The following is a 22,419-nucleotide window of genomic DNA, read 5'->3' as shown; positions in this document are numbered from 1 at the left end:
AATTGCCTGAGTCTGCCTCTGAAGAACTGGTGCGGTAAACCTGAATCTTGACAGGTATGTTGACTTTTAATACGTAGAAGAGACACAACAATCGCTTTTGACACAACAATTCACTAGTCACTGTTTTGGCCTTGCGAAAAAAAAAAAAGAAAAAAGGAAAAGAAAACGAACACAGACCACTTCAAGGCTTTACTAGTGAATGCGTGAGAAGCACATCTTGAGAGCCAATAGTGGAGCGTCTGTGCTTATCGTGACGGCAAGGTGGCAAAAGTGATGAGAAGGGGAGGAGCAAAGCTGACAAATGGAAACTCCCTTCTCTTTTTATTCCTATTCAGTTGCTCCTTTTTACTTACTGTGGGATGAGCTATGCAGAGGCATAACAGTTTTAAGCAAAACCGATTTATATTGATCTTAAAAAAAATAATTGATATAAAAGTTGGAAATGGTCAAAAAAGGTGAAAGGTACAGGGGGGCTTGAGGCTTATTACACCAGTCATTTGTATTTACACTTCAATTCTTTTTCCAACTTTCTGGATCTCTTGTTTCATCATCAGAGATTCACAAGAACATTGTTCAAACTTTTTGAGGGCACCAACGTGGATGAGAAGGCTTTGTTAGTCATAAATAATAACATGCTAAGATTTAGAATTACAATAATATCGTATTCAAGTTTGATAAATATACCTACGGAATACATATTGAATACGTTCTTCAATTACCTGGAATAATAGCGGCTGGATCTTCTTTTCCTTACTCCTCACAAAAGATAGCCGTTAATGGGGCAAGCTATCAACCATATGGAGAGGAGAGGGGACCTAGCCTATATATAGAAAACATAGAGGAGCCTTCCATTAAAAGCTCCAAAATCCTAATTGGATTTTTTGACCTACATACCAAAATTACCACAATAAATAGGACTCAATCCTATACATCCAAGGTGCATAAAACCCATAAACAAAATAATCACACATCATATTGGGCTTAACCATAGTACCATTCTGAGCCATACGTCTAACCCGTTTTATAAAACAAAAATACGCAATCAGTGTAAGCCCATATTTTGAAATTATTCTAACATTTTTCCACTTGGGCGAACACGGATTGTCATATTAATTTTAAAAAAAAACTTTGTTTTGAAAACGACTCTCTGGTTAGACTACAAAAGTGGCCACACATATAGCTCAAATGATAATCACCTTGGATACATGATCTGGTCCAACAAGAACATCAACATTGAACATGGAAGTCGTTACACCATTTAATCGATGTAAGACCACTCCATAGCTACAAACGCTAACATCCTTATCGACATGGATCCCCATCCTCCAACCAATGTGGTAGTATGTAGTATGAACTTAGTACCAAAATGTAATCAAAAGTGTGCTAATTCATATCGGTCCTCATAAATGCTTCAAAAGAAGCCATATGTCTCAAAAGAGACTCATATCATGTCTTTATGCATTATATCTTGAGATCAAAATGATATCATAATAAAAGACATATGTGAAATGCATGCTCAAACATAATTATAATTTCTGTGCACAAAATACAGAATTATAAATAGAAAGATAAATATTATTATTATTGGAAGAGGCTGTACCTGAAGCATATGGGTTGCCTACGTACCTCGTAAAGATGATCAAGCCAAAACGTAGTTCTTTTACATAAATAACTCCCGCTAACCCAAAATATCAAAAGTTTCCATAATGCCCATATTTGTAATATGTATCTTAAAGGCTTTCGGTGCGAGTCCTTTAGTCAATGGGTCTACAATCATTGTCTCTGTATTTATATGCTATATTTTTGTCTGCCCTTCTTTAACTTTATCTCTGATTACCAAGTACTTGATGTCTATATACTTAGAGCCACCAGAACTCTTGTTATTCTTTGAAAAGAACACGACTGCACTATTATCACAGTAGATGGTAATTGGTCTCGAGATGGAAACAACAACTTTCAGTCCAGAAATAAAATTCCTTAACAAAATGGCTTGGACTGTAGCTCCATAACATGCCACAAATTCAGCCTGCATAGTAGAAGAAGCCACTAGAGTTTGCTTAACGCTTTTTCAAGAAATAGCACCACCAGCCATCATAAAAACATAACCTGAAGTTGACTTCAGATCATCTTGACATCCTGCAAAATTAGAATCTGAGTAGCCTACCACCTCAAGATGATCTGTACGCTGAAAGGTAAGCATATAACCTTCAGTCCTTTTCAAATATCTCATAACTTTCTTAGCTACTTTACAATGCTCTTGTCCTGGATTCGATTGAAATCTACGAAGGACACTTACTGCATAGGCTATGTCAGGTCTAGTGCAAACTTGAGCATACATCAAGCTCCCTACAGCACTTGCATAGGGTATGTTCTTCAAAGATTCTCTTTCAAGTTCATTTCTTGGACACTGGGCTTTGCTAAACTTATCCCCTTTTACTATAGGTACATCACCGGGTGCACAGTTTTGCATATTGAACCTCTCTAGGATGCATCGTATGTATGTCTTCTGTGAAAGTCCCAACAAGCCACGATCTCTATTACGCTGTATCTCAATTCCAAGTCCAAAAGAAGCTTCTCCAAGATCTTTCATTTCAAAATTAGCAGATAACATTTTCTTTGTCTCATGAAGTAATCCTAGGTCACTGCTGGCAAGTAAAATATCATCCACATACAAAACAAGAAAAATGAATTTTCTCCCACTGATCTTGAGATAAATGCATTGGTCCACTGTATTTTCAACAAAACCAAGAGAAGTCACAACTTCATCAAATTTCAAATACCATTATTGGGATGCTTGCTTGAGCCCATATATGAATTTCTTCAACTTACACACCAAATTTTTCTTTTCCTCTACGACAAAACCTTCATGTTGCCTCATGTAAACTTCTTTATAGAGATCTCCATTTTAAAATGCTGTCTTAACATCCATTTGATGAAGCTCCAAATTATAGTGTGCTACAAGTGCCATGATAATTCTAAAGGAAACCTTGGATGAAACCGGTGAAAAAGTCTCATTATAGTCAATGTCCTCTTGCTGAGTGAACCCTTTGGCAACCAGTCTAGCCTTTTGTCGTTCAACATCCCCTTTTGAGTCTAACTTGGATTTATAAACCCATTTGCAACCTATGGCCTTAACATGTGGTGGAAGTTCAACAAGTTTCCAAACTCTATTTCTCTTCATAGAAAGCTTTTCATCTTCCATGGCATTCAGCCAGTTATCTGAATCAGGTCTTGTTAATGCTTCATTAAAAAAAACAGGATCAATATTATGCCCAATATTAAAATCACTCTCCAGTAAGTAGACAATATAGTCATTAGGCAAGGCATACCTTCTTTCCCTTTGTGATCTCCTAACTTGTGGTTCAGAAAATGACTCTGCTGGTGTTGGAGAAGGAACGTGAAGTTCTTCTTGATGCTCAGGTTCTTCATTAACTGTTGCAATTGGCTGAGAAATAACTTTTTCTTGTACAATGGAAATCGGAACCACAACTTGATCCGGTTCAGCAAAAATTTTATTTAACACAGAACTTTCACTATTACCAACATCATTTTCTAAAAATTTCGCCGTAATGGACTCAACGATTCTAGTGCCCAATGAAAAAACCAGGTGTGGATTTGGGGTCTAATTTCTTTTCAGAAGGATTATAAATCCTAACCTCAGCTGGGCAGCCCCAAACTCTAAAATGGGCTAAACTGGATTTACGATTTGTCCACAATTCAAAAGGAGTTTTCTCAACAGCTTTACTAAGAACCCTGTTCAGAATGTACATGGCAGATTTTAATGCTTCACCCTATAAGAATTCTGGCAAATTTGTTCTACTCATCATACTCTTGACCATATCCTTTAGAGTTCGATTACGCCTTTCAGAAACATCATTTTGCTCAGGTGTTCCTGGCATTGTGTATTGAGGGACTATCCCATTTTGTTGTAAAAATCTTGCAAAATCACTCATGTTCTGATCAGACTCGTCATACTTACCATACTATTCACCACCACGGTCAGATCTCATAACTTTAATACTTTTCCCACATTGTTTTTCAACTTTCATTTTAAATATCTTGAATTTTTCAAGAGCGAAGGATTTATCATTAATTAAGTAAACATAACCATAACGCGAGAAATCATCAATGAAGGTTATGAAATATTTGTTCCCACATATAGTAGAAGGTAACGGTCCACTAATATCGGTGTGAATTAGATCCAAAAGACCATCGCTTCTAGTGGATCCCTTTCTTGTAGTTTTAGTTAGCTTTTCCCTTATGCAATCTATGCAAGTGTCAAAATCCGAAAAATTCAGAGAAGGTAGAATCTCAACTTTCATCAATCTCTCAATTCAATCTCTTGAAATGTGCCCTAAACACTTATGCCATAATATAGAGAATGATTCACTAATTAAAGCCCTTTTCTTTCCAACTTCAGTAACACAAGAGACTTCATCAACTGGAGCCAAATTCAATTTGTACAAACCATCACACAAAATGCCATGTCCAACCATACGAGAGTAATAAAATAGTTCAATCATTCCATTACTAAATTTAAAAAAAAAATCCAGATTGATCAAGCTTTGACATAAAAATTAAATTCCGTCTTATCGTCAGTACAAAAAATATATTTTCCAAAACAAGAGAAAAACTAGACTCCAAGGATAACTTCACTGCTCCTATAAACTCAACTTTAACTTGAACTCCATTTCCAACGCATATGTTCATTTCATTCTCACTTGGCCTCCGTCTCCTTATTAATTCCTGTAAGGAATTAGTGATATGAATACTTGCACCAGAGTCTATCCACTAAGAATTTAAAGGTACATCTACCAAATAAGACTCAAAATAAACCAAAGCCAAGAAGATACCTAATGAAGTCTTCTTCTTCTCCAACCAAGCCTTAAACTTAAAGCAATCCTTCAGCTAATAACCCTTCTTTTTGCAGAATTTACATTTGTCATTCTTCTTCATAGTTCCTTTAGGACCACTAGAAGTCTGCCCACCAGACCCTTTGTTCTGCTGATTGTAGTGAGGTTTGTTGCCCTTATGGAACTTACCCTTACGATTATGAGAAGACCTCTTGTTCTGAGAAGGCTGATGGGTCAGTTGCACAGTTTCAACAGTCTCACGACGTATTCTATACTCCTCTTGGGCACACATAGTAATCAAATCATTCAAATCCCATTTGTCACGCTAGGCATTATAAGCAACCTTAAGCTGATTAAACTGGCTAGGAAGGCTATTAAGAATATGATAGACAAGAAAAGGCTTTGTAATGGAAACTTTGAGGGCTTCCAATTTAGAACTTATGTGCAGCATTTTCATGATGTACTCCCTAACTCCACAAACACCATCATATTTCATATTCATAAATTTATCCATTAGGTCCCCAGTCTCAGCTTTATCGGACTCAACAAATCGCTGTCCTATAGCATCCAAAAAATTCTTAGCATTGTCATGGTTCGGTATAGCACCCATAATAATCAAATATGGAATGTTTGATAATCTTCAAATATAGCCTGTTAGCTCTTTCCCATTTGACATACTCAGCCTTGTATTCGATAGTGCTCTTATCTGTTGGTTTCGAAGGTTGCTCCTCCAAAGCAAAATCTAAGCCCAAGAGACCCAGTGCTATTTTTATGTCTCGTTTCCATCTCACATAATTATTTCTAGTCAAGGTTTCAACGGCAGACAATTGGCTTGATAGGGAAGAGGCATTCAAAACTGCGGAAACAACATATTTTATTTAATATCATCCAAAAGTGATGCATGCAATCAATGGATGATAACATATCTATCTAATCAATTTGGGCTATTAATTAGATAGTCCGTAATCAACTTGAAAAACATATAAGTCTAATTACGGTAAGAGCCTCGGTGCATCATTGTAGAGTCGCCTTTGGGCTAACAACACAACACGCTATAAGGTACTCTTAAGACATATCATGAAGCTAATTAACAAAATCACATCAGCTTTCGAAACACCATCACCTTTGGGCAGAAGAATGATTCTAGGCTCATGCAATCCCATTTATCACTTCATGTCTTTTTTCCAAATCATCATACACAATAACACCTTCGGGCAAGATATTGCATTCAAAGATTTGGCAAAATGCAATGCTACCCTTTTTTTTTGAGAAAATCAAATAAATATCAGTGAGTGTGCCACTTTGGTGACTACCACCCACTTTAAATTCAAAATATTCTCTTAATGGGAAAATAAGGATAGTCTTTATGCCCAACAATTTTCAATCACAAAAAAAATAGTTTATGTGACAAAAACATAATCATCAAATATGCTTCAAACATAATCAAAAATACATGTGATTGATTAAACATAGATGTTAATTACAAAAGGCATATATGGCAGCAACAAATGTCCAAAATTTAACAATTTATTAATTTAACACCTCAATAATTAATATGCATGAGGGCTTTGATTCAGATTATTCAATATTTAAATAACAATTAAATGGATTGCTAACTCTTAGCCCCAGGCCCAAAACCCATTATGGTTCATTAAATAAAATTTGGCTGGTTATATAAAAGAGCCCAACCTGCAACCATGGACCTATTTGGATTGGGCTTCACAAAACCCAAGCCCAATCTAAAGAAAACCTAAGCAATTTTTCTCCCTATCTTCTTCCTCCAGCCGCCGCCTTCCCTTTTTTTTTTTGTTTTGGGATCGAAGCAACCCGTGGCTGCCTCCCATGGCAGCCACGGCGCCGGCCACCACCCGTGGCCGGCGACCCCGCCGGGCCGCCGCAACGCCATGAGACGCACGACCGGCCATGGGGTGGCCGGGAGAAGGCCCCCACGACCGAGCCTGGCGGCGTCGCCGCGAGGCCCCACGGCCTGCGGCCGGCCGTGGGCCGGCTTGGGACGCGCCCGCGGCCCGCAGCTGCGGCGGCGTCCGCCTGCTGTGGCGCCGTGGGGCGGCCGTCCGCCCGCGGTGGTGGCGGGCGAGCCGCCTCGGCCTCCTTTCGCCGCCGTCGCACGGCACAGAGGCACCGGCCCCTTGCCATCCTTCATCTTCTTCTTCTTTCCCATGAAGAGGGGGTTTGTAAAACGGGAAGAAGATGAAGGATGTCTGCGGGAGAAGATGAAGCTTACGGGAAGGAAAAGAAAAAAGATAAACAGTGAAACCTTCTCCTTTTTTTTTTAATCCGAAAATCATATCCAATCACATTTTATGCAAATCTAAAATAAAATCAAATCAGATATTTGATTATCAATGGGAGATCGGTTGATGCAGGAGATCCATTCACCAATGCATAAAATTAATCCATAAATCTAGACAAAATAATAATGATATATGAAGGATTCTAATCCTAGCATGGAGGCTCTGATACCAATTGTTAGTCATAAATAATAACATGCTAAGATTTAGAATCACAATAATACCGTATTCAAGTTTGAGAAATATACCTGCGGAAGACATATTGAATACGTTCTTCAATCACCTGGAATAATAGCGGCTGGATCTTCCCTTCTTTGCTCTTTACAAAAGATAGCCATCAATGGGGCAAGCTATCAACCATATGGAGAGGAGAGGGGGACCTAGCCTATATATAGAAAATATAGAGGAGCCTTCCCATTAAAAGCTCTAAAATCCTAATTGGGTTTCCTGGCCTACATACCAAAATTACCACAATAAATATGACTCAATCCTATACATTCAAGGTTCACAAAACCCATAAACAAAATGATCACACATCATATTAGGCTTAACCATAGTACCATTCTGAGCCATACGTCTAATCCGTTTTATAAAACAAAAATATGCAATCAATGTAAGCTCATATTTTGAAATTATTCTAACGGGCTTTTCACCTATTGCTTGTAGAATCCTACATAGACCAAAGCTTGGGGCAAGTCTCGGAACGAAAAGGCACGAGAGAATAAGGGTATGATATTTCGTTGCTTTTGAAGCTTGGTTTGTCAAGAAAAGCAGTCGTGGGTAAAATGAAGGAAGAAATACCTATCTTTCGACTGATTAAAACTAGACTGCAGTCCGAAACGAGAGGATTTGTCTTAATTTAGATGTCCCAATTTCAACAACAAGTAGAGCAATTATATTGTATCACGACCATTTTGATGGCAATACTATCGATGTCTTCAAGCAAAACATACCTCCGAGCTGGCCTTCCAACGAGATTACACGTCCTCTGGCATTATGACCTTTCAGGTTGAGTCTTTGTTCGTGAGCTTTAGCTCACCTTCGAGACACGAAGTTGAGCTTGCTGGAAAAATCCTAACATTTCTTTGCCTATGTAAAACTGTTGGCGAGAAGAGAGGGATTTGGGTGTGATTTATGGCGGATTTGGTAACAGAAATTTGATAAGGCTCCTAATTAAGAGAGGTGTTTGAATTAGATGCGGTTGTTATAGAGAGTTTTTCTCCTACGATTGTTTGCCTTGTTTGGACCCTCCTTCTATTGTTGCCTTTGGCCTTTATATGGGTCTTTGCTGGTGTATTCTTTGTTAATGTAGTCAATAAAAAGATCTCATCTCTTTTCTCCTGTGGACGTAGGCTTTCGAGCCGAACCACATAAAAAATTGTTTGTTCTCTATTCCACTCTTTGTTTCACCATGGTATTAGAGCAGGAAGAAGGCAAGGTCGACACCATTGGTTTGAGTTATTTGTCGATCTAGTTTTTGCACCAAAGGTTATCCGAGTAAGTGTTTCTTTTAGATCATTTTTTTTTCTGATCTGATTGTGTTTCCTCTCCTTATCAAAGGGAGAATCTGATCTTAATCCTAGTTGGAAGCTATCAACTGTTCTGTTGAATGGTATTAACTATATATCTTGGTCTCGTGCTGTGACGCTGTCTCTTGGGGGCAAGAGAAAGTTGGGTTTCATTGATGGTAAAACTACCTATCCTGCAAAAACTAATCCGAAATTTGAAGAGTGGATATGTAATGATCAACTCATTAGATCATGGCTTCTCAATTCTATGGAGCCACAAATTGCTGATATCTTTACCTTTTCCGAGTCAGCAAAGGAATTATGGGATTCATTTTCAGATCTGTATGGTAATCAAAATAATGTTGCTCGCATCTTTGAATTAAAGCAGGAGATTGCTGCAGCAGACTAAGGTGACAAAACCTTCATCGAACATCTTGGGGGTCTTAAGAAAATGTGGGATGAGCTTGACATGTATCGCCCACCTACTACTGATGTGAAGACTCTTCTGAAACGAGCGGAAGAGGACAAAATTTTTTCACTGCTGAGTAGCTTGAAGCCAGAATATGAGAATCTCAGAAGTAACATACTCATAAATCCCTCACTTCCATCATTGTCTAATGTGTGCTCAACTATTCAAAGAGAAGAGACTCGAAAAAAGGTTATGAGTAGCGATATGAAATCAACATCAGATAGAATTGAATCCAGTGCCTTTCTATCTGAGAAATATGAAAAGAAGAAGGTCTCCAGCAGTGCAAAAGAAAATAATTATAAGAATAAAACTAGGAGAAAATTTTTTCTTGTGAACATTGTGGAAAAAAATGGCACACCAAGGACTATTATTGGGATCTTCATCCTCATCTCAGGCCTAATCCTGGTAGCACTAATAAAAAGGAGCAAGCAGCAGCTGTAGATACATCGATCTCTATACAACATTTAAGTCACCTTCTTCAACAACTCGGTAAGTCCCAGATTCCTCCACTCATGTGTCAGGTAACCTTCAAGCTCTCTTTAGTTCTTCTAGTGTCAATACATGGATCGTTGATTCTGGAGTGACAAATCATATGGCCAACGATTCTACTTATTTGCTTGATTTCTCTGATAATTCCAACAATCATGTTGTTTCTGTTGCTAATGGGACCACAGTTTCAGTTTTGGGATTTGAAAAAATTAACTTATTCTCTAGCTCTCCTAGTTCAAATGTTCTATTTGGTCCTTCATTTCCGTCACAACTCCTTTCGGTTGGAAAAATTACACACTCACTAAATTGCAATGTTATTTTTTCTCCCATTGTTGTTACCTTTTAGGATCGAACATCAGGGAGGGAGATTGGTGAGGGAGTTTATTCTTATGGTCTCTACTTATTCAAATCATCTGACAGAGCATGTCACACTAGAGGTTTGACAGAAAGTCATGTTTTGCATCAATGGCTTGGACATCCATCCAACCGTATTCTGTCTTGTCTTTTTCCTTCATTACTCATTGAGTCCTCTACTTGCAATGTTTGTCAGTTATCTAAGCAGACTCGTTTACCTTTTAGTAATTCAAAGTCTTTGACTGCTGACTTCTTTGAATTAATTCATTCTGATTTATGGGTCCTGCACCTATTGATTCTTGTGATGGCTATAAATACTTTGTGTTGTTTATTGATGATCGATCCCGTGCTACCTGGATATACTTATTGAAATTTAAAAGTGATGTGTGCTCTGTTTTTAAAGAATTTCATAGCATGGTGATCAATCAATTTGGTGCTAAAGTGAAATTTTTTCGTTCTGACAATAGTTCTGAGCTTGTCAAAGGTACTTTACCTGATTATTTATGCAGCCAGGGAATCATTCATCAAACAACTTGTGTCGGTACTTCACAGCGGAATGATGTTTCTGAAAGAAAAAACCGGCATATGCTAGAGATCACCCGAGCTCTTTTGTTTCAAATGAATGTTCCAAAAAAGTATTGGTCACATGGAGTTTTGACTGCAGTCTATCTAATTAATCGACTTCCTAGTCATGTTCTCGTTCAAGTCACCTTTGGAAGTTCTTTTAAACTGCAAGCTTGATATCTCCCACTTGTAGATTTTTGGCTGTGTATGTTACGTTCATCAACAGGCAATTCATCGTGATAAGCTAGATGCTCGTGCCACTCATTGTGTAGTTCTCGGGTATTCTTCTACAAAGAAAGGGTACAAGTGTTATGATCCAGTATCACGAAAGTTAGTTATTTCTTGTGATGTTCGATTTGATGAGTCTAAGCCTTTCTTTCAAGCCAAAAAGGAGGATGTGAATTTGCCACAGGGGGAGGACTTATCTAATTTGGTACCACTTCTAATAGCGAGCGTCAATCCTATGGTGACTGAGGAACAAGAATCAGAGTAGGTGCAAACTATGGCCAACGTGGAGCCTGGATCTTTGGCACTAGAGGACTCTACTCAGTCTAATGTTTTTCCTACTGAAATTATCCCACGGTGGTCAAGTAGAGAGTCGCGCCCTCTAGCTGTGATGAAAGACTTCTTTACTTATCATGCAGTATCTTATCCAATACAAGACTATGTGACATATGATAAAGTTGCTCATTCTTAAGTGCTATATCTAATGAGAATGAACCAACAAACTTTCAAGAAACCAACTCCAAGCCTGTTTGGAAACAAGCTATGAAAGAAGAACTCCGAGCTCTTGATGAGAATAAAACTTGGACTATTGTCAAGCTGCCATTGGGAAAGAAATCTGTGCGATGTCGTTGGGTATACAAGATCAAGTATAATAGTGATGGTACCATAGAACGATATAAAGCAAGACTTGTTGCTAAGTGATTTACTCAGACATATAGAGTAGACTACATATAAACTTTTGCTCCAGTTGCTAAGATGAATACTTTTTGGGTTCTTTTATCTCTTGCTGTCAATTATGGTTGGAATTTTTTTCAGATGGATGTAAAGGATGTCTTCTTACATGGCTGAGGATGATAATATTATTTTGATGATTAACACAACCAGTGAGGCCATATCAAATTAGAAATGCAAATTAACTCGATATATCATTGATAAATGACACACCCTCGATACATTCACGATACATTAGGAATATATGGTCAAAACCACTCTTAAGAATTGATAACGAGATAAAATTTGTAATAAAGAATGGTAGAAATCTCAAGAATCCATTTTGGTAAAGTTTCACATTAAAAATACCTAAAAGGGCAATTCGGTAATTTTCACTATTAAGGGTATGAAACTCTACTGTGCTATGCATCGTAATTTACTTGGAATATTATATTGTTATTTTAATATGCATAACTAACCTTCAAAGTGCAGAAAAATATGGTTAGAGTCAATCCCAATTAGTTTGGAGTCGACCATAATTAGTTTGGAGTCGACCCCGATATATTTGGCATGCCTTGGAACGAAGTGGCACGCTTTTGGAACACTTGGCACAGAGTAAGAGTCGACCCCAGAAGAGATGGAGTCGACCCTGGCACGTTTTGGAAACATTCTGGCACAGATGAACAGTAACTCGGGTCGACCCCAGAAAAGCTCGGGTTGACCCCAGCTTCAGCCACTGCAAAAAACAGTTTTCTGGAATTGACTGAGAGGGCCAACCCCAAGCTTCCTTGAGCCGACCCCAGGTGGAGCCAACCCTAGGTAGCCTTGAGCCGACCCTAAGAGACCATGAACCGACCCCAACTTCAGAACTCAAAAAAAAGATGTCTCTGGATTTCCTGAGAGGGCCGACCCCATTGTAGTAGGGGCCGACCCCAGAAAAGCTTGAGCCGACCCTAGCCTGATGAACAGTAATTTGAGCCGACCCCAGCCTGATGAACAGTAACTTGAGCCGACCCCAGATTTGCTCGGGTCGACCCCAGCACGGTTGACAGCATAACGGCTAGTTCTGCAGAATTATTTTTAAGTCCCCAACGGCTATAAACGGCTACTTTCTCTATTCCAACGGTAGGAAAGTGATCTTTGGAGGTTGGAGAAGTATTTAAAAGCCACTATTCATCAAAGGAAGGAAATCTTGGTGAGGATTTAAGTGTGCATTCAAGAGAAAAGGAAAATCCAAGAGAGTTCAATTTATTGCTTCAAGTTCAAACCCAAAAGAAGTGTGTTGAACAGAATTTAAGTGCCTTCAAGAGCTCAACCAATCCATTGAAGAGTGAAGCAATCTCAACGAAGAAAAGAAAAGCGCCTTCAAAGGGATAACATTTTTCTTTTCTTCTCGTTAGTGCATATTTGTTATATTTGCTCATTTAGGAGCTTTATACCTTTGATTTCTTATTCATTGTAAGGTTTGTTGGTGAGCCCTTAAAACCAACGGTGTAGGTTTTTGGTGAACCCGTAAAACCAACGTAGGTTGTTGGTGAGTCCGTAAAACCAACGTAGGTTGTTGGTGAGCCCGTAAAATCAACGTAGATTATTGGTGAGCCTGTAAAACCAACATAGATTATTGGTGAGCCCGTAAAACCAACGTAGGTTGTTGGTGAGCCCGTAAAACCAACGTAGGTTGTTGGTGAGCCCGTAAAATCAACGTAGATTATTGGTGATCCCAAAAAACCAAATTGTAGGATTTTTGGATTGTGAGCCCGGTAAAATAATCCAACTGTAATCCGAAGGGTTATAGTAAATTTCCAAGAGGACGCTTGGGGAGTGGACGTAGGTGCCTTGGGGTGCACCGAACCACTATACATGCTTGTGTTTGTATTGTGTTCATTTTGTGCCTCTCGCTTACTCTCTTTATTATATTGTATAGTTGCTCTAGCTTAATTTCTAAAAGTGATTTAATTGTGCTTAACTAGAGCTTAATCTCTCTTGCTTCCACCACACCTATATAATTCACATAGGCCAAACTATATACTCACTTAAGAATTAATTTGAGGCCATAAAATTTAGAAAACCTAATTCACCCTCCCTCTTGGGTTGTCACCTTGGGCAACAATAGCGATCTAGAAGAGGAAGTTTATATGAGTATTCCACCAGGACATTATCTAGTGAACAAGCCTGATCTGGCATGCAAGTTGAACAAAGCTATCTACGGTCTCAAGCAATCTCCACGAGCTTGGTACGCTAAGCTTAATCATGTGTTGATAAATATTAGGCTTAAAAGAAGCAGTGCAGATCCTTCGCTATTTGTCAAGAAAGGTTTTTTTGGCACCACTATTGTTCTTGCTTATGTGGATGACATAGTAATCACTGGAGATGATCAAGATGAAATTTCAAAACTCAAGGCTCTTCTTCATAAAAAATTTGCCATTAAAGATTTGGTGTTTTAAAATATTTTTTGGGATTAGAAGTTGCTTATTCAAATAAAGGCATCTTTCTTAATCAAAGAAAGTATGTGTTGGATTTATTACATGGAACAGAAAAATAGGAGTGAAACCTGTTGACACTCCTATTGAGAGTGGAGGCAATTTTTGTGCAGATGGTGAACTGCTATCTGATGTTGGTCAATTTCAGTGATTAGTTGGTAAACTAATCTATCTCACAATTACTCGCCCTGATATCTCTTATGCAGTGAGCTTGGTTAGTCGCTTTATGCATGCTCCACCAGTTAATCAGATGACGACTGTTAATAGAATACTGCAATACTAGAAAGGATCACCTGAAAGAGGTATATGGATGCCAAGGAACAGACACAGTTATATTAGTGCCTATACTGATGCTAATTGGGTAGGATGTCAAACGGAGAAGATCCACAATAGGGTATTGTACATTTGTGGGTGGTAACTTGGTGATATGGAAAAGTAAAAAATAGAATATTATAGTGCGTTCAAGTGCTGAAGCATAATATAGAGCTGTGGCATCCACTACGAGTGAAATTATTTAGCTTCGTGTTTTGTTACAAGATTTGGGATTTGACTCATCGCAGTCAACAAAGATGTTTTGCGATAATCAAGCTACAATTCATATTGCTTCAAATCTAGTGTTTCATGAGCGAACAAAATATATTGAGTTTGATTGCCATTTTGTTCGAGAAAATGTTCAAGCCAAAATTATCTCTACTTCCTATATTCGCAGCAATCAACAACTAGTTGATATTTTCACAAAAGGTTTACCAGTAGCCCGGTTCCAAGAGATCTTGTCTAAGTTGGGCGCTATTGATATCTTCGACCAACTTGAGGGGGAGTGTTGGCGAGAAGAGAGGGATTTGGGCGTAATTTATGGTGGATTTGGTAAGGCTCCTAATTAGGAGATGTGTTTGAATTAAATATGGTTGTTATGGTGAGTTTTTCTCCTAGGATTGTTTGAACAGGACAACCCTATCAATCCTTATATTACTTGAAAATCTCCTCTTTTGCATGAAGAGGCCAAAAAGGACCGAGTCCTCTCTGGCTTTCCATGAAATTTTTTATTTGCATTCAAATTGATTGAGAGAACAGGCATCACTGGAATAAATAGGAAGCATAATCTTGATAAGAACAGATGATGCAATTTTGATGACCGCACCAAACTCTATTGTTAAGGCTATCTCTAGTAGAGTCCATTATTCCCATTGGTACAAAAAATTTACTTCGATTGCATAGCCTAACCCGTGTCCCCTTTTTTTGAGAAACCTACAGACTGATTTAAATAAGAAAACGCTATAGATTCCAGTTTAGTAAGAGATATTTCAACTACTTGGTTTAGATTCAGGAAACTACAACAAAATGTGATACATCACTCAGTTATGATAACTACTAGCGAGAGAGAGAGAAAAAAAAAAAGCAGCATTTGACAACTCCAGAAAGCAGCAACTTTCAATGCAAAAAAGCTGCAATGCTCCTTCCAAATCCACAAAAACTCCTATGAACAATTCCTCTACAAAACCCGAAACACCACCTCGTTTGTACATGATGCTTTTGCCCACACATGGTCGTATACAAAGTACAGCTCACAAGTCTGCATCTAATACACTGCAGTATGCTCCTTAAGAAGCTTTTAGCATTCCAATGTCTCAATTCAGCACAAACAAAAATCTATCACTGTCTCATCAATCAGTACCTGGAGTACGTCACCCTCAATCTGCATACAAATTTCAAATGCTTCGATTTTGAACTCTGTCCATTTTCCGGTTGAAAGGTTCATATCCTTCTCAATCAGCTCATCTAAAGTCTTCCCAGCGGAACGTGTCCATCCTGTTATCTCCTTCTCAACCTCTTTTGCCAACCTATCTGTGCCTAAAAACAATGGGAGAATCGACCATGCCTTGTAACCAGAACTACAGAGGCAGCTGTATTTAGAATCCAAGCACTCTATCATGCAGTCAAAATGAAGCCGCCTAAGTGAACTCCCCTCTTTATTCTCTGTGAAACCAGAACTACATTTTGAACTAATATGAGAAGCATCTATCATAGCTTCTGCCATATCGTGAAGAAACAAATCCATGGACAAGTTTTCTGCCGCATTTGACCCAAACGAGGAACTGCTCTCAAACAGTAATCCAGCATTGGAAATAGCATCGATGTAATACCCGAGCTTACTGTCCTTGAGTTCAGGTTTACAGGAATAGATACTATGCATGGTTGAAATATTGTCAACCGGGCAGGCAGTGTTGTCAGTATCAAAATTCCCAATATTAGTGGAAGATGCAGAGTCTAAAAGATCACTTTCTCGATCCAACGCTTGTATCTTGCTGCAGGAGCTTACAGTGGAGTCTGGCTTGCATCCTGAAGTAAAAGTCATACAAAAATAATTGAATAGGATTGTAAATTACGAAGGCAGAAATCAACTCAAACAGACTTGAAATCATATAAAAATGCAGGATCGGGGAATCAAAAAAAAGCAAGGATGCGATGGTTCTAGTAATGAAATGGATGCAGTGTGTACAAAAGAAAAACAAATAAAATGTTGAAATTATCAAATTGTGTAAGTTTCATTGAAGCATAAACCAGGCAAATGATAGTTATTGTTGTGTCCACCAAAAGAAAAAAATTGTTGTGCACCAAACAAGAAAATACTAACGAAAAAAAGAGGGACGGGGCTGTTTAAACAACAAGGAACATGGTCATGGTTCACTGTTTTGGCAAAGGTAGAAGTGATTTTCACACCTGAGCAGCCACTGGGACTCCAAGAATAGCAACTGTCATTTGAGAAAGAAGCTTCAAGAATTGATATTGGGCTAGGATGATCACCATCACTGGCGGTATATGCCATGGATATCCCTGTTTTTGCCCCTGCCTGAAGAGATCGACAACAAAACTACAGTCACCAGAAAGCCTTTCAATTAATACCTTTTGGGGAAAAAATGTTGATTTCCATATGGCTAGAGGCCACTAACTGCCATCCATCACAACATACGCACTGTAAAAATGCATACAAAGCAAAAACCACTGTGCTAGTAAACGATACGAAAATGCATGATATATGGATGCATCATTGCTGAATGCCAATACTGAAGAAGGGCCCCACGGACATGCACCGATGTTACCTGGGCAAGTGACACGGTTGTAAAATGTCTAGGTATCTAGAAGAGTTGGAAGGAAACCTTTAGAGAAGTGGCCACAGGGACACATCCATATTTAATAGATGTGTTTGTAAATTTATATAGATATATGTGAATAATGAATAATTAGTTGGGTGGTTTCTCAATTTGATAAGAGTTTGAAGAGGTGGAACATCAAAATCTTCAGACAACTGACCAGGGAGGCTACTGTAGAGTGGAATGAGTTTGCGACCATGTTATCTCAAAAAGCTCCGAGTAACAGAAAGACATGGTTATTGGAAGGAAAGAAGGGATTGGAGATACAACTGCAAGGATCTCCATAATTTCATCAGCTGCGGTGGAGTCCAGTTGCCTTTCTTCAATTCTCGTTGGAAAACAAATGAACAGGAAAAGACTAAAGTGTTTATGCGGATCGTGTTAAACAATAAATCAAAAATGAAGGAGAACTTGCTAAAGAAGGGTCTACATTGTATACTTTGTGGTAATGACAGAGAGATAAATAATCATCTTTTTCTTAGATGCCCCTTTACAAGTGCAACTTGGTCCTTTCTTAGATGAATGCATGCTACAGTTCAATCACTCTGGACTACGTGGACGAAGAAAAGAATCCCCTGACAATAGTTGGTAGTTCTTCCAAAGGAGGAGCTCGATTAGCGTCTAGCTTGGGATCAATTAAATTTTGCAATCTGCCTGGGAGTTTGGGGAGAGAGAGGGAGAGGAACAATGGAATCGTCCTTCAAAAGAACAGTTACATATAAGATGTTATCAGAGCTGTGATGGACCAACCACTGTGTAATAAGAAGACTTCAGCAGTTCACCATGCTCCAAAACCTCATAGATCCTTACGCTAGAAGTCGAAAAGTGCTTATTTCCTTAGCTTTGTTCTGCGGGAGTTGAAGTTATGGAATTTAATTTTTTTTCCCCGCTTTTAGTATAATCAATACATTTTAATTTTCTTCTTGTCATTTTATTTTAATAAATTAGGTCAAGTTTCCTCCCCTTTTCTGCAATGAATAATTAGTTGAACCCATTGCATTGCAGTTTGGTAGGATTTGCGAAAACTTTGCTAGTTATACTTGAAAACTTCTAAGTAGATGTGTCATGACTTCATAAATGACTGTGATGATGTCATGATTGTTAATTTGAAGTTTCAAGAAGTTTGGTGTCAGGTGTCCAGATATGCCCAAATTTTAAAGTGTCCCAGTAACACTAACTTATGAACACCATCTCTATCTGCTTGACTGTTCAACCAGATTAACAAATTTTAGAGTTAACGCTGTTACATTAATAATGTCAAAGCATGATTAACCAGAATGCCCCTGTGCCACTGAGTATAACTATATATTGAATGTGGCTAACGAGAGCTACTAATAAAACCTACAAAGTACAAGATTATGATGATGTGGTATAAAAGAGGTCACCATCCACTGCAGATTAGATGAAGAAACTTTCTAGAAAGTAGTCAAAATAGTTAATTAGGCTAGTTGTTAACATGCATTTCATGAAAGGAGTCAAAAGGTAATAACCGGCCATCAAATTGAAAGGAGAGATAAGCTGCTCATGACTTCTATAAAAAGCTACCTGCCATACTCTTTTGAGAAGGTTTTAAGCAAGTTTGAACTATCAATCTTAATCCTTCCCTCATTCCCTACTTAACAGTATCAATGTCCTTCTAATCTCGCTTTATGAGAACCATAACATATATCAAAAACTCAGTAGGTATAATGCAAGTAAGCACAAGCTTCTTTGATTCCATCCCAACAAAACAACATAAAATCTATATCATAAAATCTAGATAACATAAAATCTAGATGACATTTAACATGTCGGCTTGTCTGACTACTTAATACTAGAAATCATAAAGTCTAGATCATAAGATCTAGATAATGTTAAATAACATTTAGCACTTTCATAGTAGATATAATGCAAGTAAACTACTTAATAGTCATTTAACATGTCATACACAATAACATAGAATCTAGATCATACTCAAAATAAAGTGTTGTTTGATTGCAACTATACTACATAAATTAAGCTCCCTTGGCTTCATCCCATATCCATGCTAAACAGAACTAAGATATTGTCCAGATCAAGGAGAATGAACACTACCTTTAGAAAACTTGAACCATCCATCAAAACAATGCAAATCTAAAAGGACTGATGCAAGTACAAAAGAAAGCTGACCTGAAAGTTTTTATTGATAGTAGGTGTGTCACCATGAGAATTGGCATCATTAGACAAGTCAGTGCAGTCATAACACGAATTATCTTTTGGGCCCAACCTACTTGGCAATCCATCACCATTTCTCTGAGGTGGGCGAGATCCATTTTTAAGGGCAGATATCAGCTCTTCAAAAACAGATGCGGGAGATCTTCGTGGAAGAGCACCCCCTGTTTGTAACCCATCTTGGACCAAAGACTCTCTGATTTGTCCTAGAAGAGCAACCAGTGGAACCTCTCCTTGGGTCATTCCTTTCTGAGATGAGAAGTTTCCTGTTTCTGCATCTGCTACTCTTTTTTCTGCATCTGATACCAACTTTCTCGAACTAGAAGCATCATGAACAAGTTCTTTAACACCCCTTCTCTTCCCTACCATATTTCTGTGGGTGGAAGACCTAGAACCTTGTCTCATCGGTGAAGTGAAAGAAACTATACCTGCATTCCCGCCTCTGCTACCAACTTGCACCTGTTTCCATGACTCAATTTTGGTATTGTTTTTATTGATGGAACGATTAACCATAACCCTTGTCGCTGTTTCATTAATCAAGTCACGTCTGGCACTTCTTTGCTTCATTGACCTTACGTTAACCATTCCTGCATTTCCAATCTGAGAGTTACCCACCAGTCTTCTTTTCTGAGCAACGTTCTTCTTTTCCAAATCATTCCTTTCCATTTCCATTCTATTTCTCTCCAAAACTTTAGATGGGGATCTGGAACGCAAACAATTGTTCAGGTTTCTGTTCAAAGCAACAAAATCCTTGGTCCCATTTGATGCATATGGTTCTCTCCCGCTGTGTTGTCTTCCACACACTTCAGAACCCACAAATGCTTTCTCATTAACTGATGGTAACTGGTTTTGCCTCAAATTATTCTGTTTGAGGGCAGATCTTGAAGCTAGTTCAACTCTGGCCTTGCACAGGTTCTGATCATATGCTTTATGGCACTTCCTTTCCATCAAGTCATGAGCTCTGCTCTGGACATTGATCTTAGCTTGAAGAGCCAGAGATGTCGCTCTACTCTGACCGCTTTCTGGTGAATTCTGCACATTGACATTGCCATGAACAAGAAGCGAAGCTGTTCTGTTTGGACCGGACAGCACGGCTGGAGGTTTCGGCTTATTTTTTTCATACCCACCACCATGGGAAGATGAAGCATTATTCAAATCTGAATCACAGTGCCCATTCTCAGTTACCTGCGTCTCCTTGGTGCCTGTCATTAGCCCCGTAACTTCAACTACATTTCCACAATTCTTACAAGAACCAACGAGCAAATCATTCAATGGTTCTCCAGAATTCCTGAGAAACAGAGCAGCATTGGATCCTTCTCTACGGACTCGCGAGGAGCTGATATAAGTAAGGGCGCATCTGCCCTGATTCCTGGACTGCAGCCCCGGTTCCAGGATCTTAGTCGCAGCCTCCATCAACCGAGCTTTGTTCCTTCTCGAAAACATCCTTGGGCTCTTCACAGGGGAAGCGAGCTTTTGGTGCTGCCTTCTCGAGCTCGATAGCATGTTCCTGTTGAACTGGAAATCGTTGGAACTGAACCGGGAAGTGACTCCAGTCTTCTGGACCTTCTGAGGCCTCGTCTCGGCCTTTCCATGCCCACCCGTTTCCGAGCAAATTTCTTCAAGCTCGGAAGCCTCATCGAGAGTGCCATCGAGCTTGGAACCCAAAGCATTCGTTGTGTTTTCACGGCGAGCAACAGGCATGGATTCGAGGCCCATGAGCTTGGCCACCAAGCCAGGAGCACGCATCCCGTCGCCCAGACCACCCGGGGAAGAAGAACAGCTGGTCTCATCCTCTGATCTTTTCGTATTCGGAAAGCCTCCATGGTTCTCATCAGCAATCTACAGTTTTGGAGAGATTATAAAAAAAACTGGAGCAGAATCTTTACACAGAAATAAATCAAAACAGAAATCTCGTTGGAATGAAGAAGAGGTACCAGTAACAGCTTTGCCATGGATACTTTCTGCATCTTCTCCTCTCTACCAGCAATTTTTTTTGACACCCTTTTCGCGGCACCAGAGACTGCATTACCAGAAAGAAAGAAACAAAGATGACGATCAAGAGACAGTTAAAAAGATGAGCCAATTGAGGCCATTCTTGCTTCTTGAAGCACTAGAGATCGAGATACGGGTCAATGTGTCACCTGGAGGGAGGAGTTTCTTGGAGAAGAGCTTCTTCTTCCAATTGAAGAGCTGGAAGAAGACACTGATGCATCCGCCGCCAGGCTTCTGCTGCGGCGGCCTCTGCCTCTTCTCCGTGATCGCCAAGCTCGACGCCGACGCACCATCCTTCATCTCTTCCAAAACCTCTACTTTCCTATCAAACGGACTTCTTCCAACACAACACGGGCAATCTGATCTATGGGAAGGGACAGGAGTCCCCGGGAGCGGAGGGGCAAGGAAAAGCAGGAGGACACTGGGGTGTCTGCGGCATCAGCACGCGAGGCTGCGCGGGTACAGCTGCCAACCGGGCGATTCCCATCGCCACACGCAAACCGAAGCAAATCGACCCAGCTGAAGCGGTGCACACGATGCAAAACTGCGAAAAGTTGCAAAAAGAAAGAAGGACCAGAGAGAGAGAGAGAGAGAGAGAGAGAGAGAGAGATGGAGAGGACCCTGTAAATCTCTGAGCCCTTGAAAGAACAGGTGCAGTGTCCGAGGGAGGGGGATTCCCACCTGCAGTGAAAGCAACGTTGCCGCTCTCTCTTTATTTCTTTTACAGCGAAGCTTGTGAGCCCATGGGAAAACCAGGGGGACTGCGGCCACTGGTAAAGTACTGTTGGGGCTGTCGAGTGGTGGATTTCCCGGAGGGAAGGCTCTTGCCGGGCACTGGGAGCTCAGCAGCTGAGCTATTTCTTATTTTTATTCACACCACTGCCATAGATCACAGCTAGAAAGAACCAAGTTGTTGATTACTCAACATCCAAAACTGGATCACTAGATTAAAGTAAGGCCTGGAACAGAGGATTTGCAAGCTTAACAGTTTTTCCTGTTCCTTTTTAAATTATCATGCGTTTTCAAAGCTTCCAAGCGTCGCAATCACAATAAGGACAACAAGAAAAAAACGGGGATCGCGTCTCCTTCGTCTTGGCAATTTTTTCACCTTTTCCTATTTCCT

The 22,419-nt window shown here is 39.4% G+C and overlaps 1 protein-coding gene across 1 annotated transcript; it reads right to left on the bottom strand.

The window, feature by feature from the left end:
• Positions 1–15,221: 15,221 nt before the first annotated feature.
• LOC103712785 lies at positions 15,222–22,268 on the bottom strand. The gene is made up of 6 exons (XM_008799409.4): positions 21,978–22,268; positions 21,446–21,840; positions 21,239–21,324; positions 19,263–21,143; positions 16,684–16,813; positions 15,222–16,302 (listed from the first exon to the last, which is right to left on the bottom strand). Exons 2-6 carry the CDS (start codon positions 21,594–21,596, stop codon positions 15,596–15,598), a joined length of 2,955 nt encoding a protein of 984 aa, XP_008797631.2. The 5' UTR covers positions 21,597–21,840; positions 21,978–22,268; the 3' UTR covers positions 15,222–15,595.
• Between the last annotated feature and the right edge of the window lie 151 nt (positions 22,269–22,419).

This window comes from Phoenix dactylifera, chromosome 4 (assembly GCF_009389715.1).
Source record: "Phoenix dactylifera cultivar Barhee BC4 chromosome 4, palm_55x_up_171113_PBpolish2nd_filt_p, whole genome shotgun sequence".
Lineage (NCBI taxonomy): Eukaryota > Viridiplantae > Streptophyta > Magnoliopsida > Arecales > Arecaceae > Phoenix > Phoenix dactylifera.
The sequence above is the reverse complement of the archived record's forward strand: the minus strand, read 5'-3'. Positions and strand labels throughout refer to the sequence as shown.

Excerpts from the sequence above, each read along its gene's own strand:
- LOC103712785 (XM_008799409.4), bottom strand. The coding sequence starts at position 21,596 with ATGAAGGATGGTGCGTCGGCGTCGAGCTTGGCGATCACGGAGAAGAGG. Across the intron at positions 21,325-21,445 it reads CAAGAAACTCCTCCCTCCAG|TCTCTGGTGCCGCGAAAAGG; the intron begins GTGACACATTGA and ends CTGGTAATGCAG. Across the intron at positions 16,303-16,683 it reads GAGTCCCAGTGGCTGCTCAG|GATGCAAGCCAGACTCCACT; the intron begins GTGTGAAAATCA and ends CTTTTACTTCAG.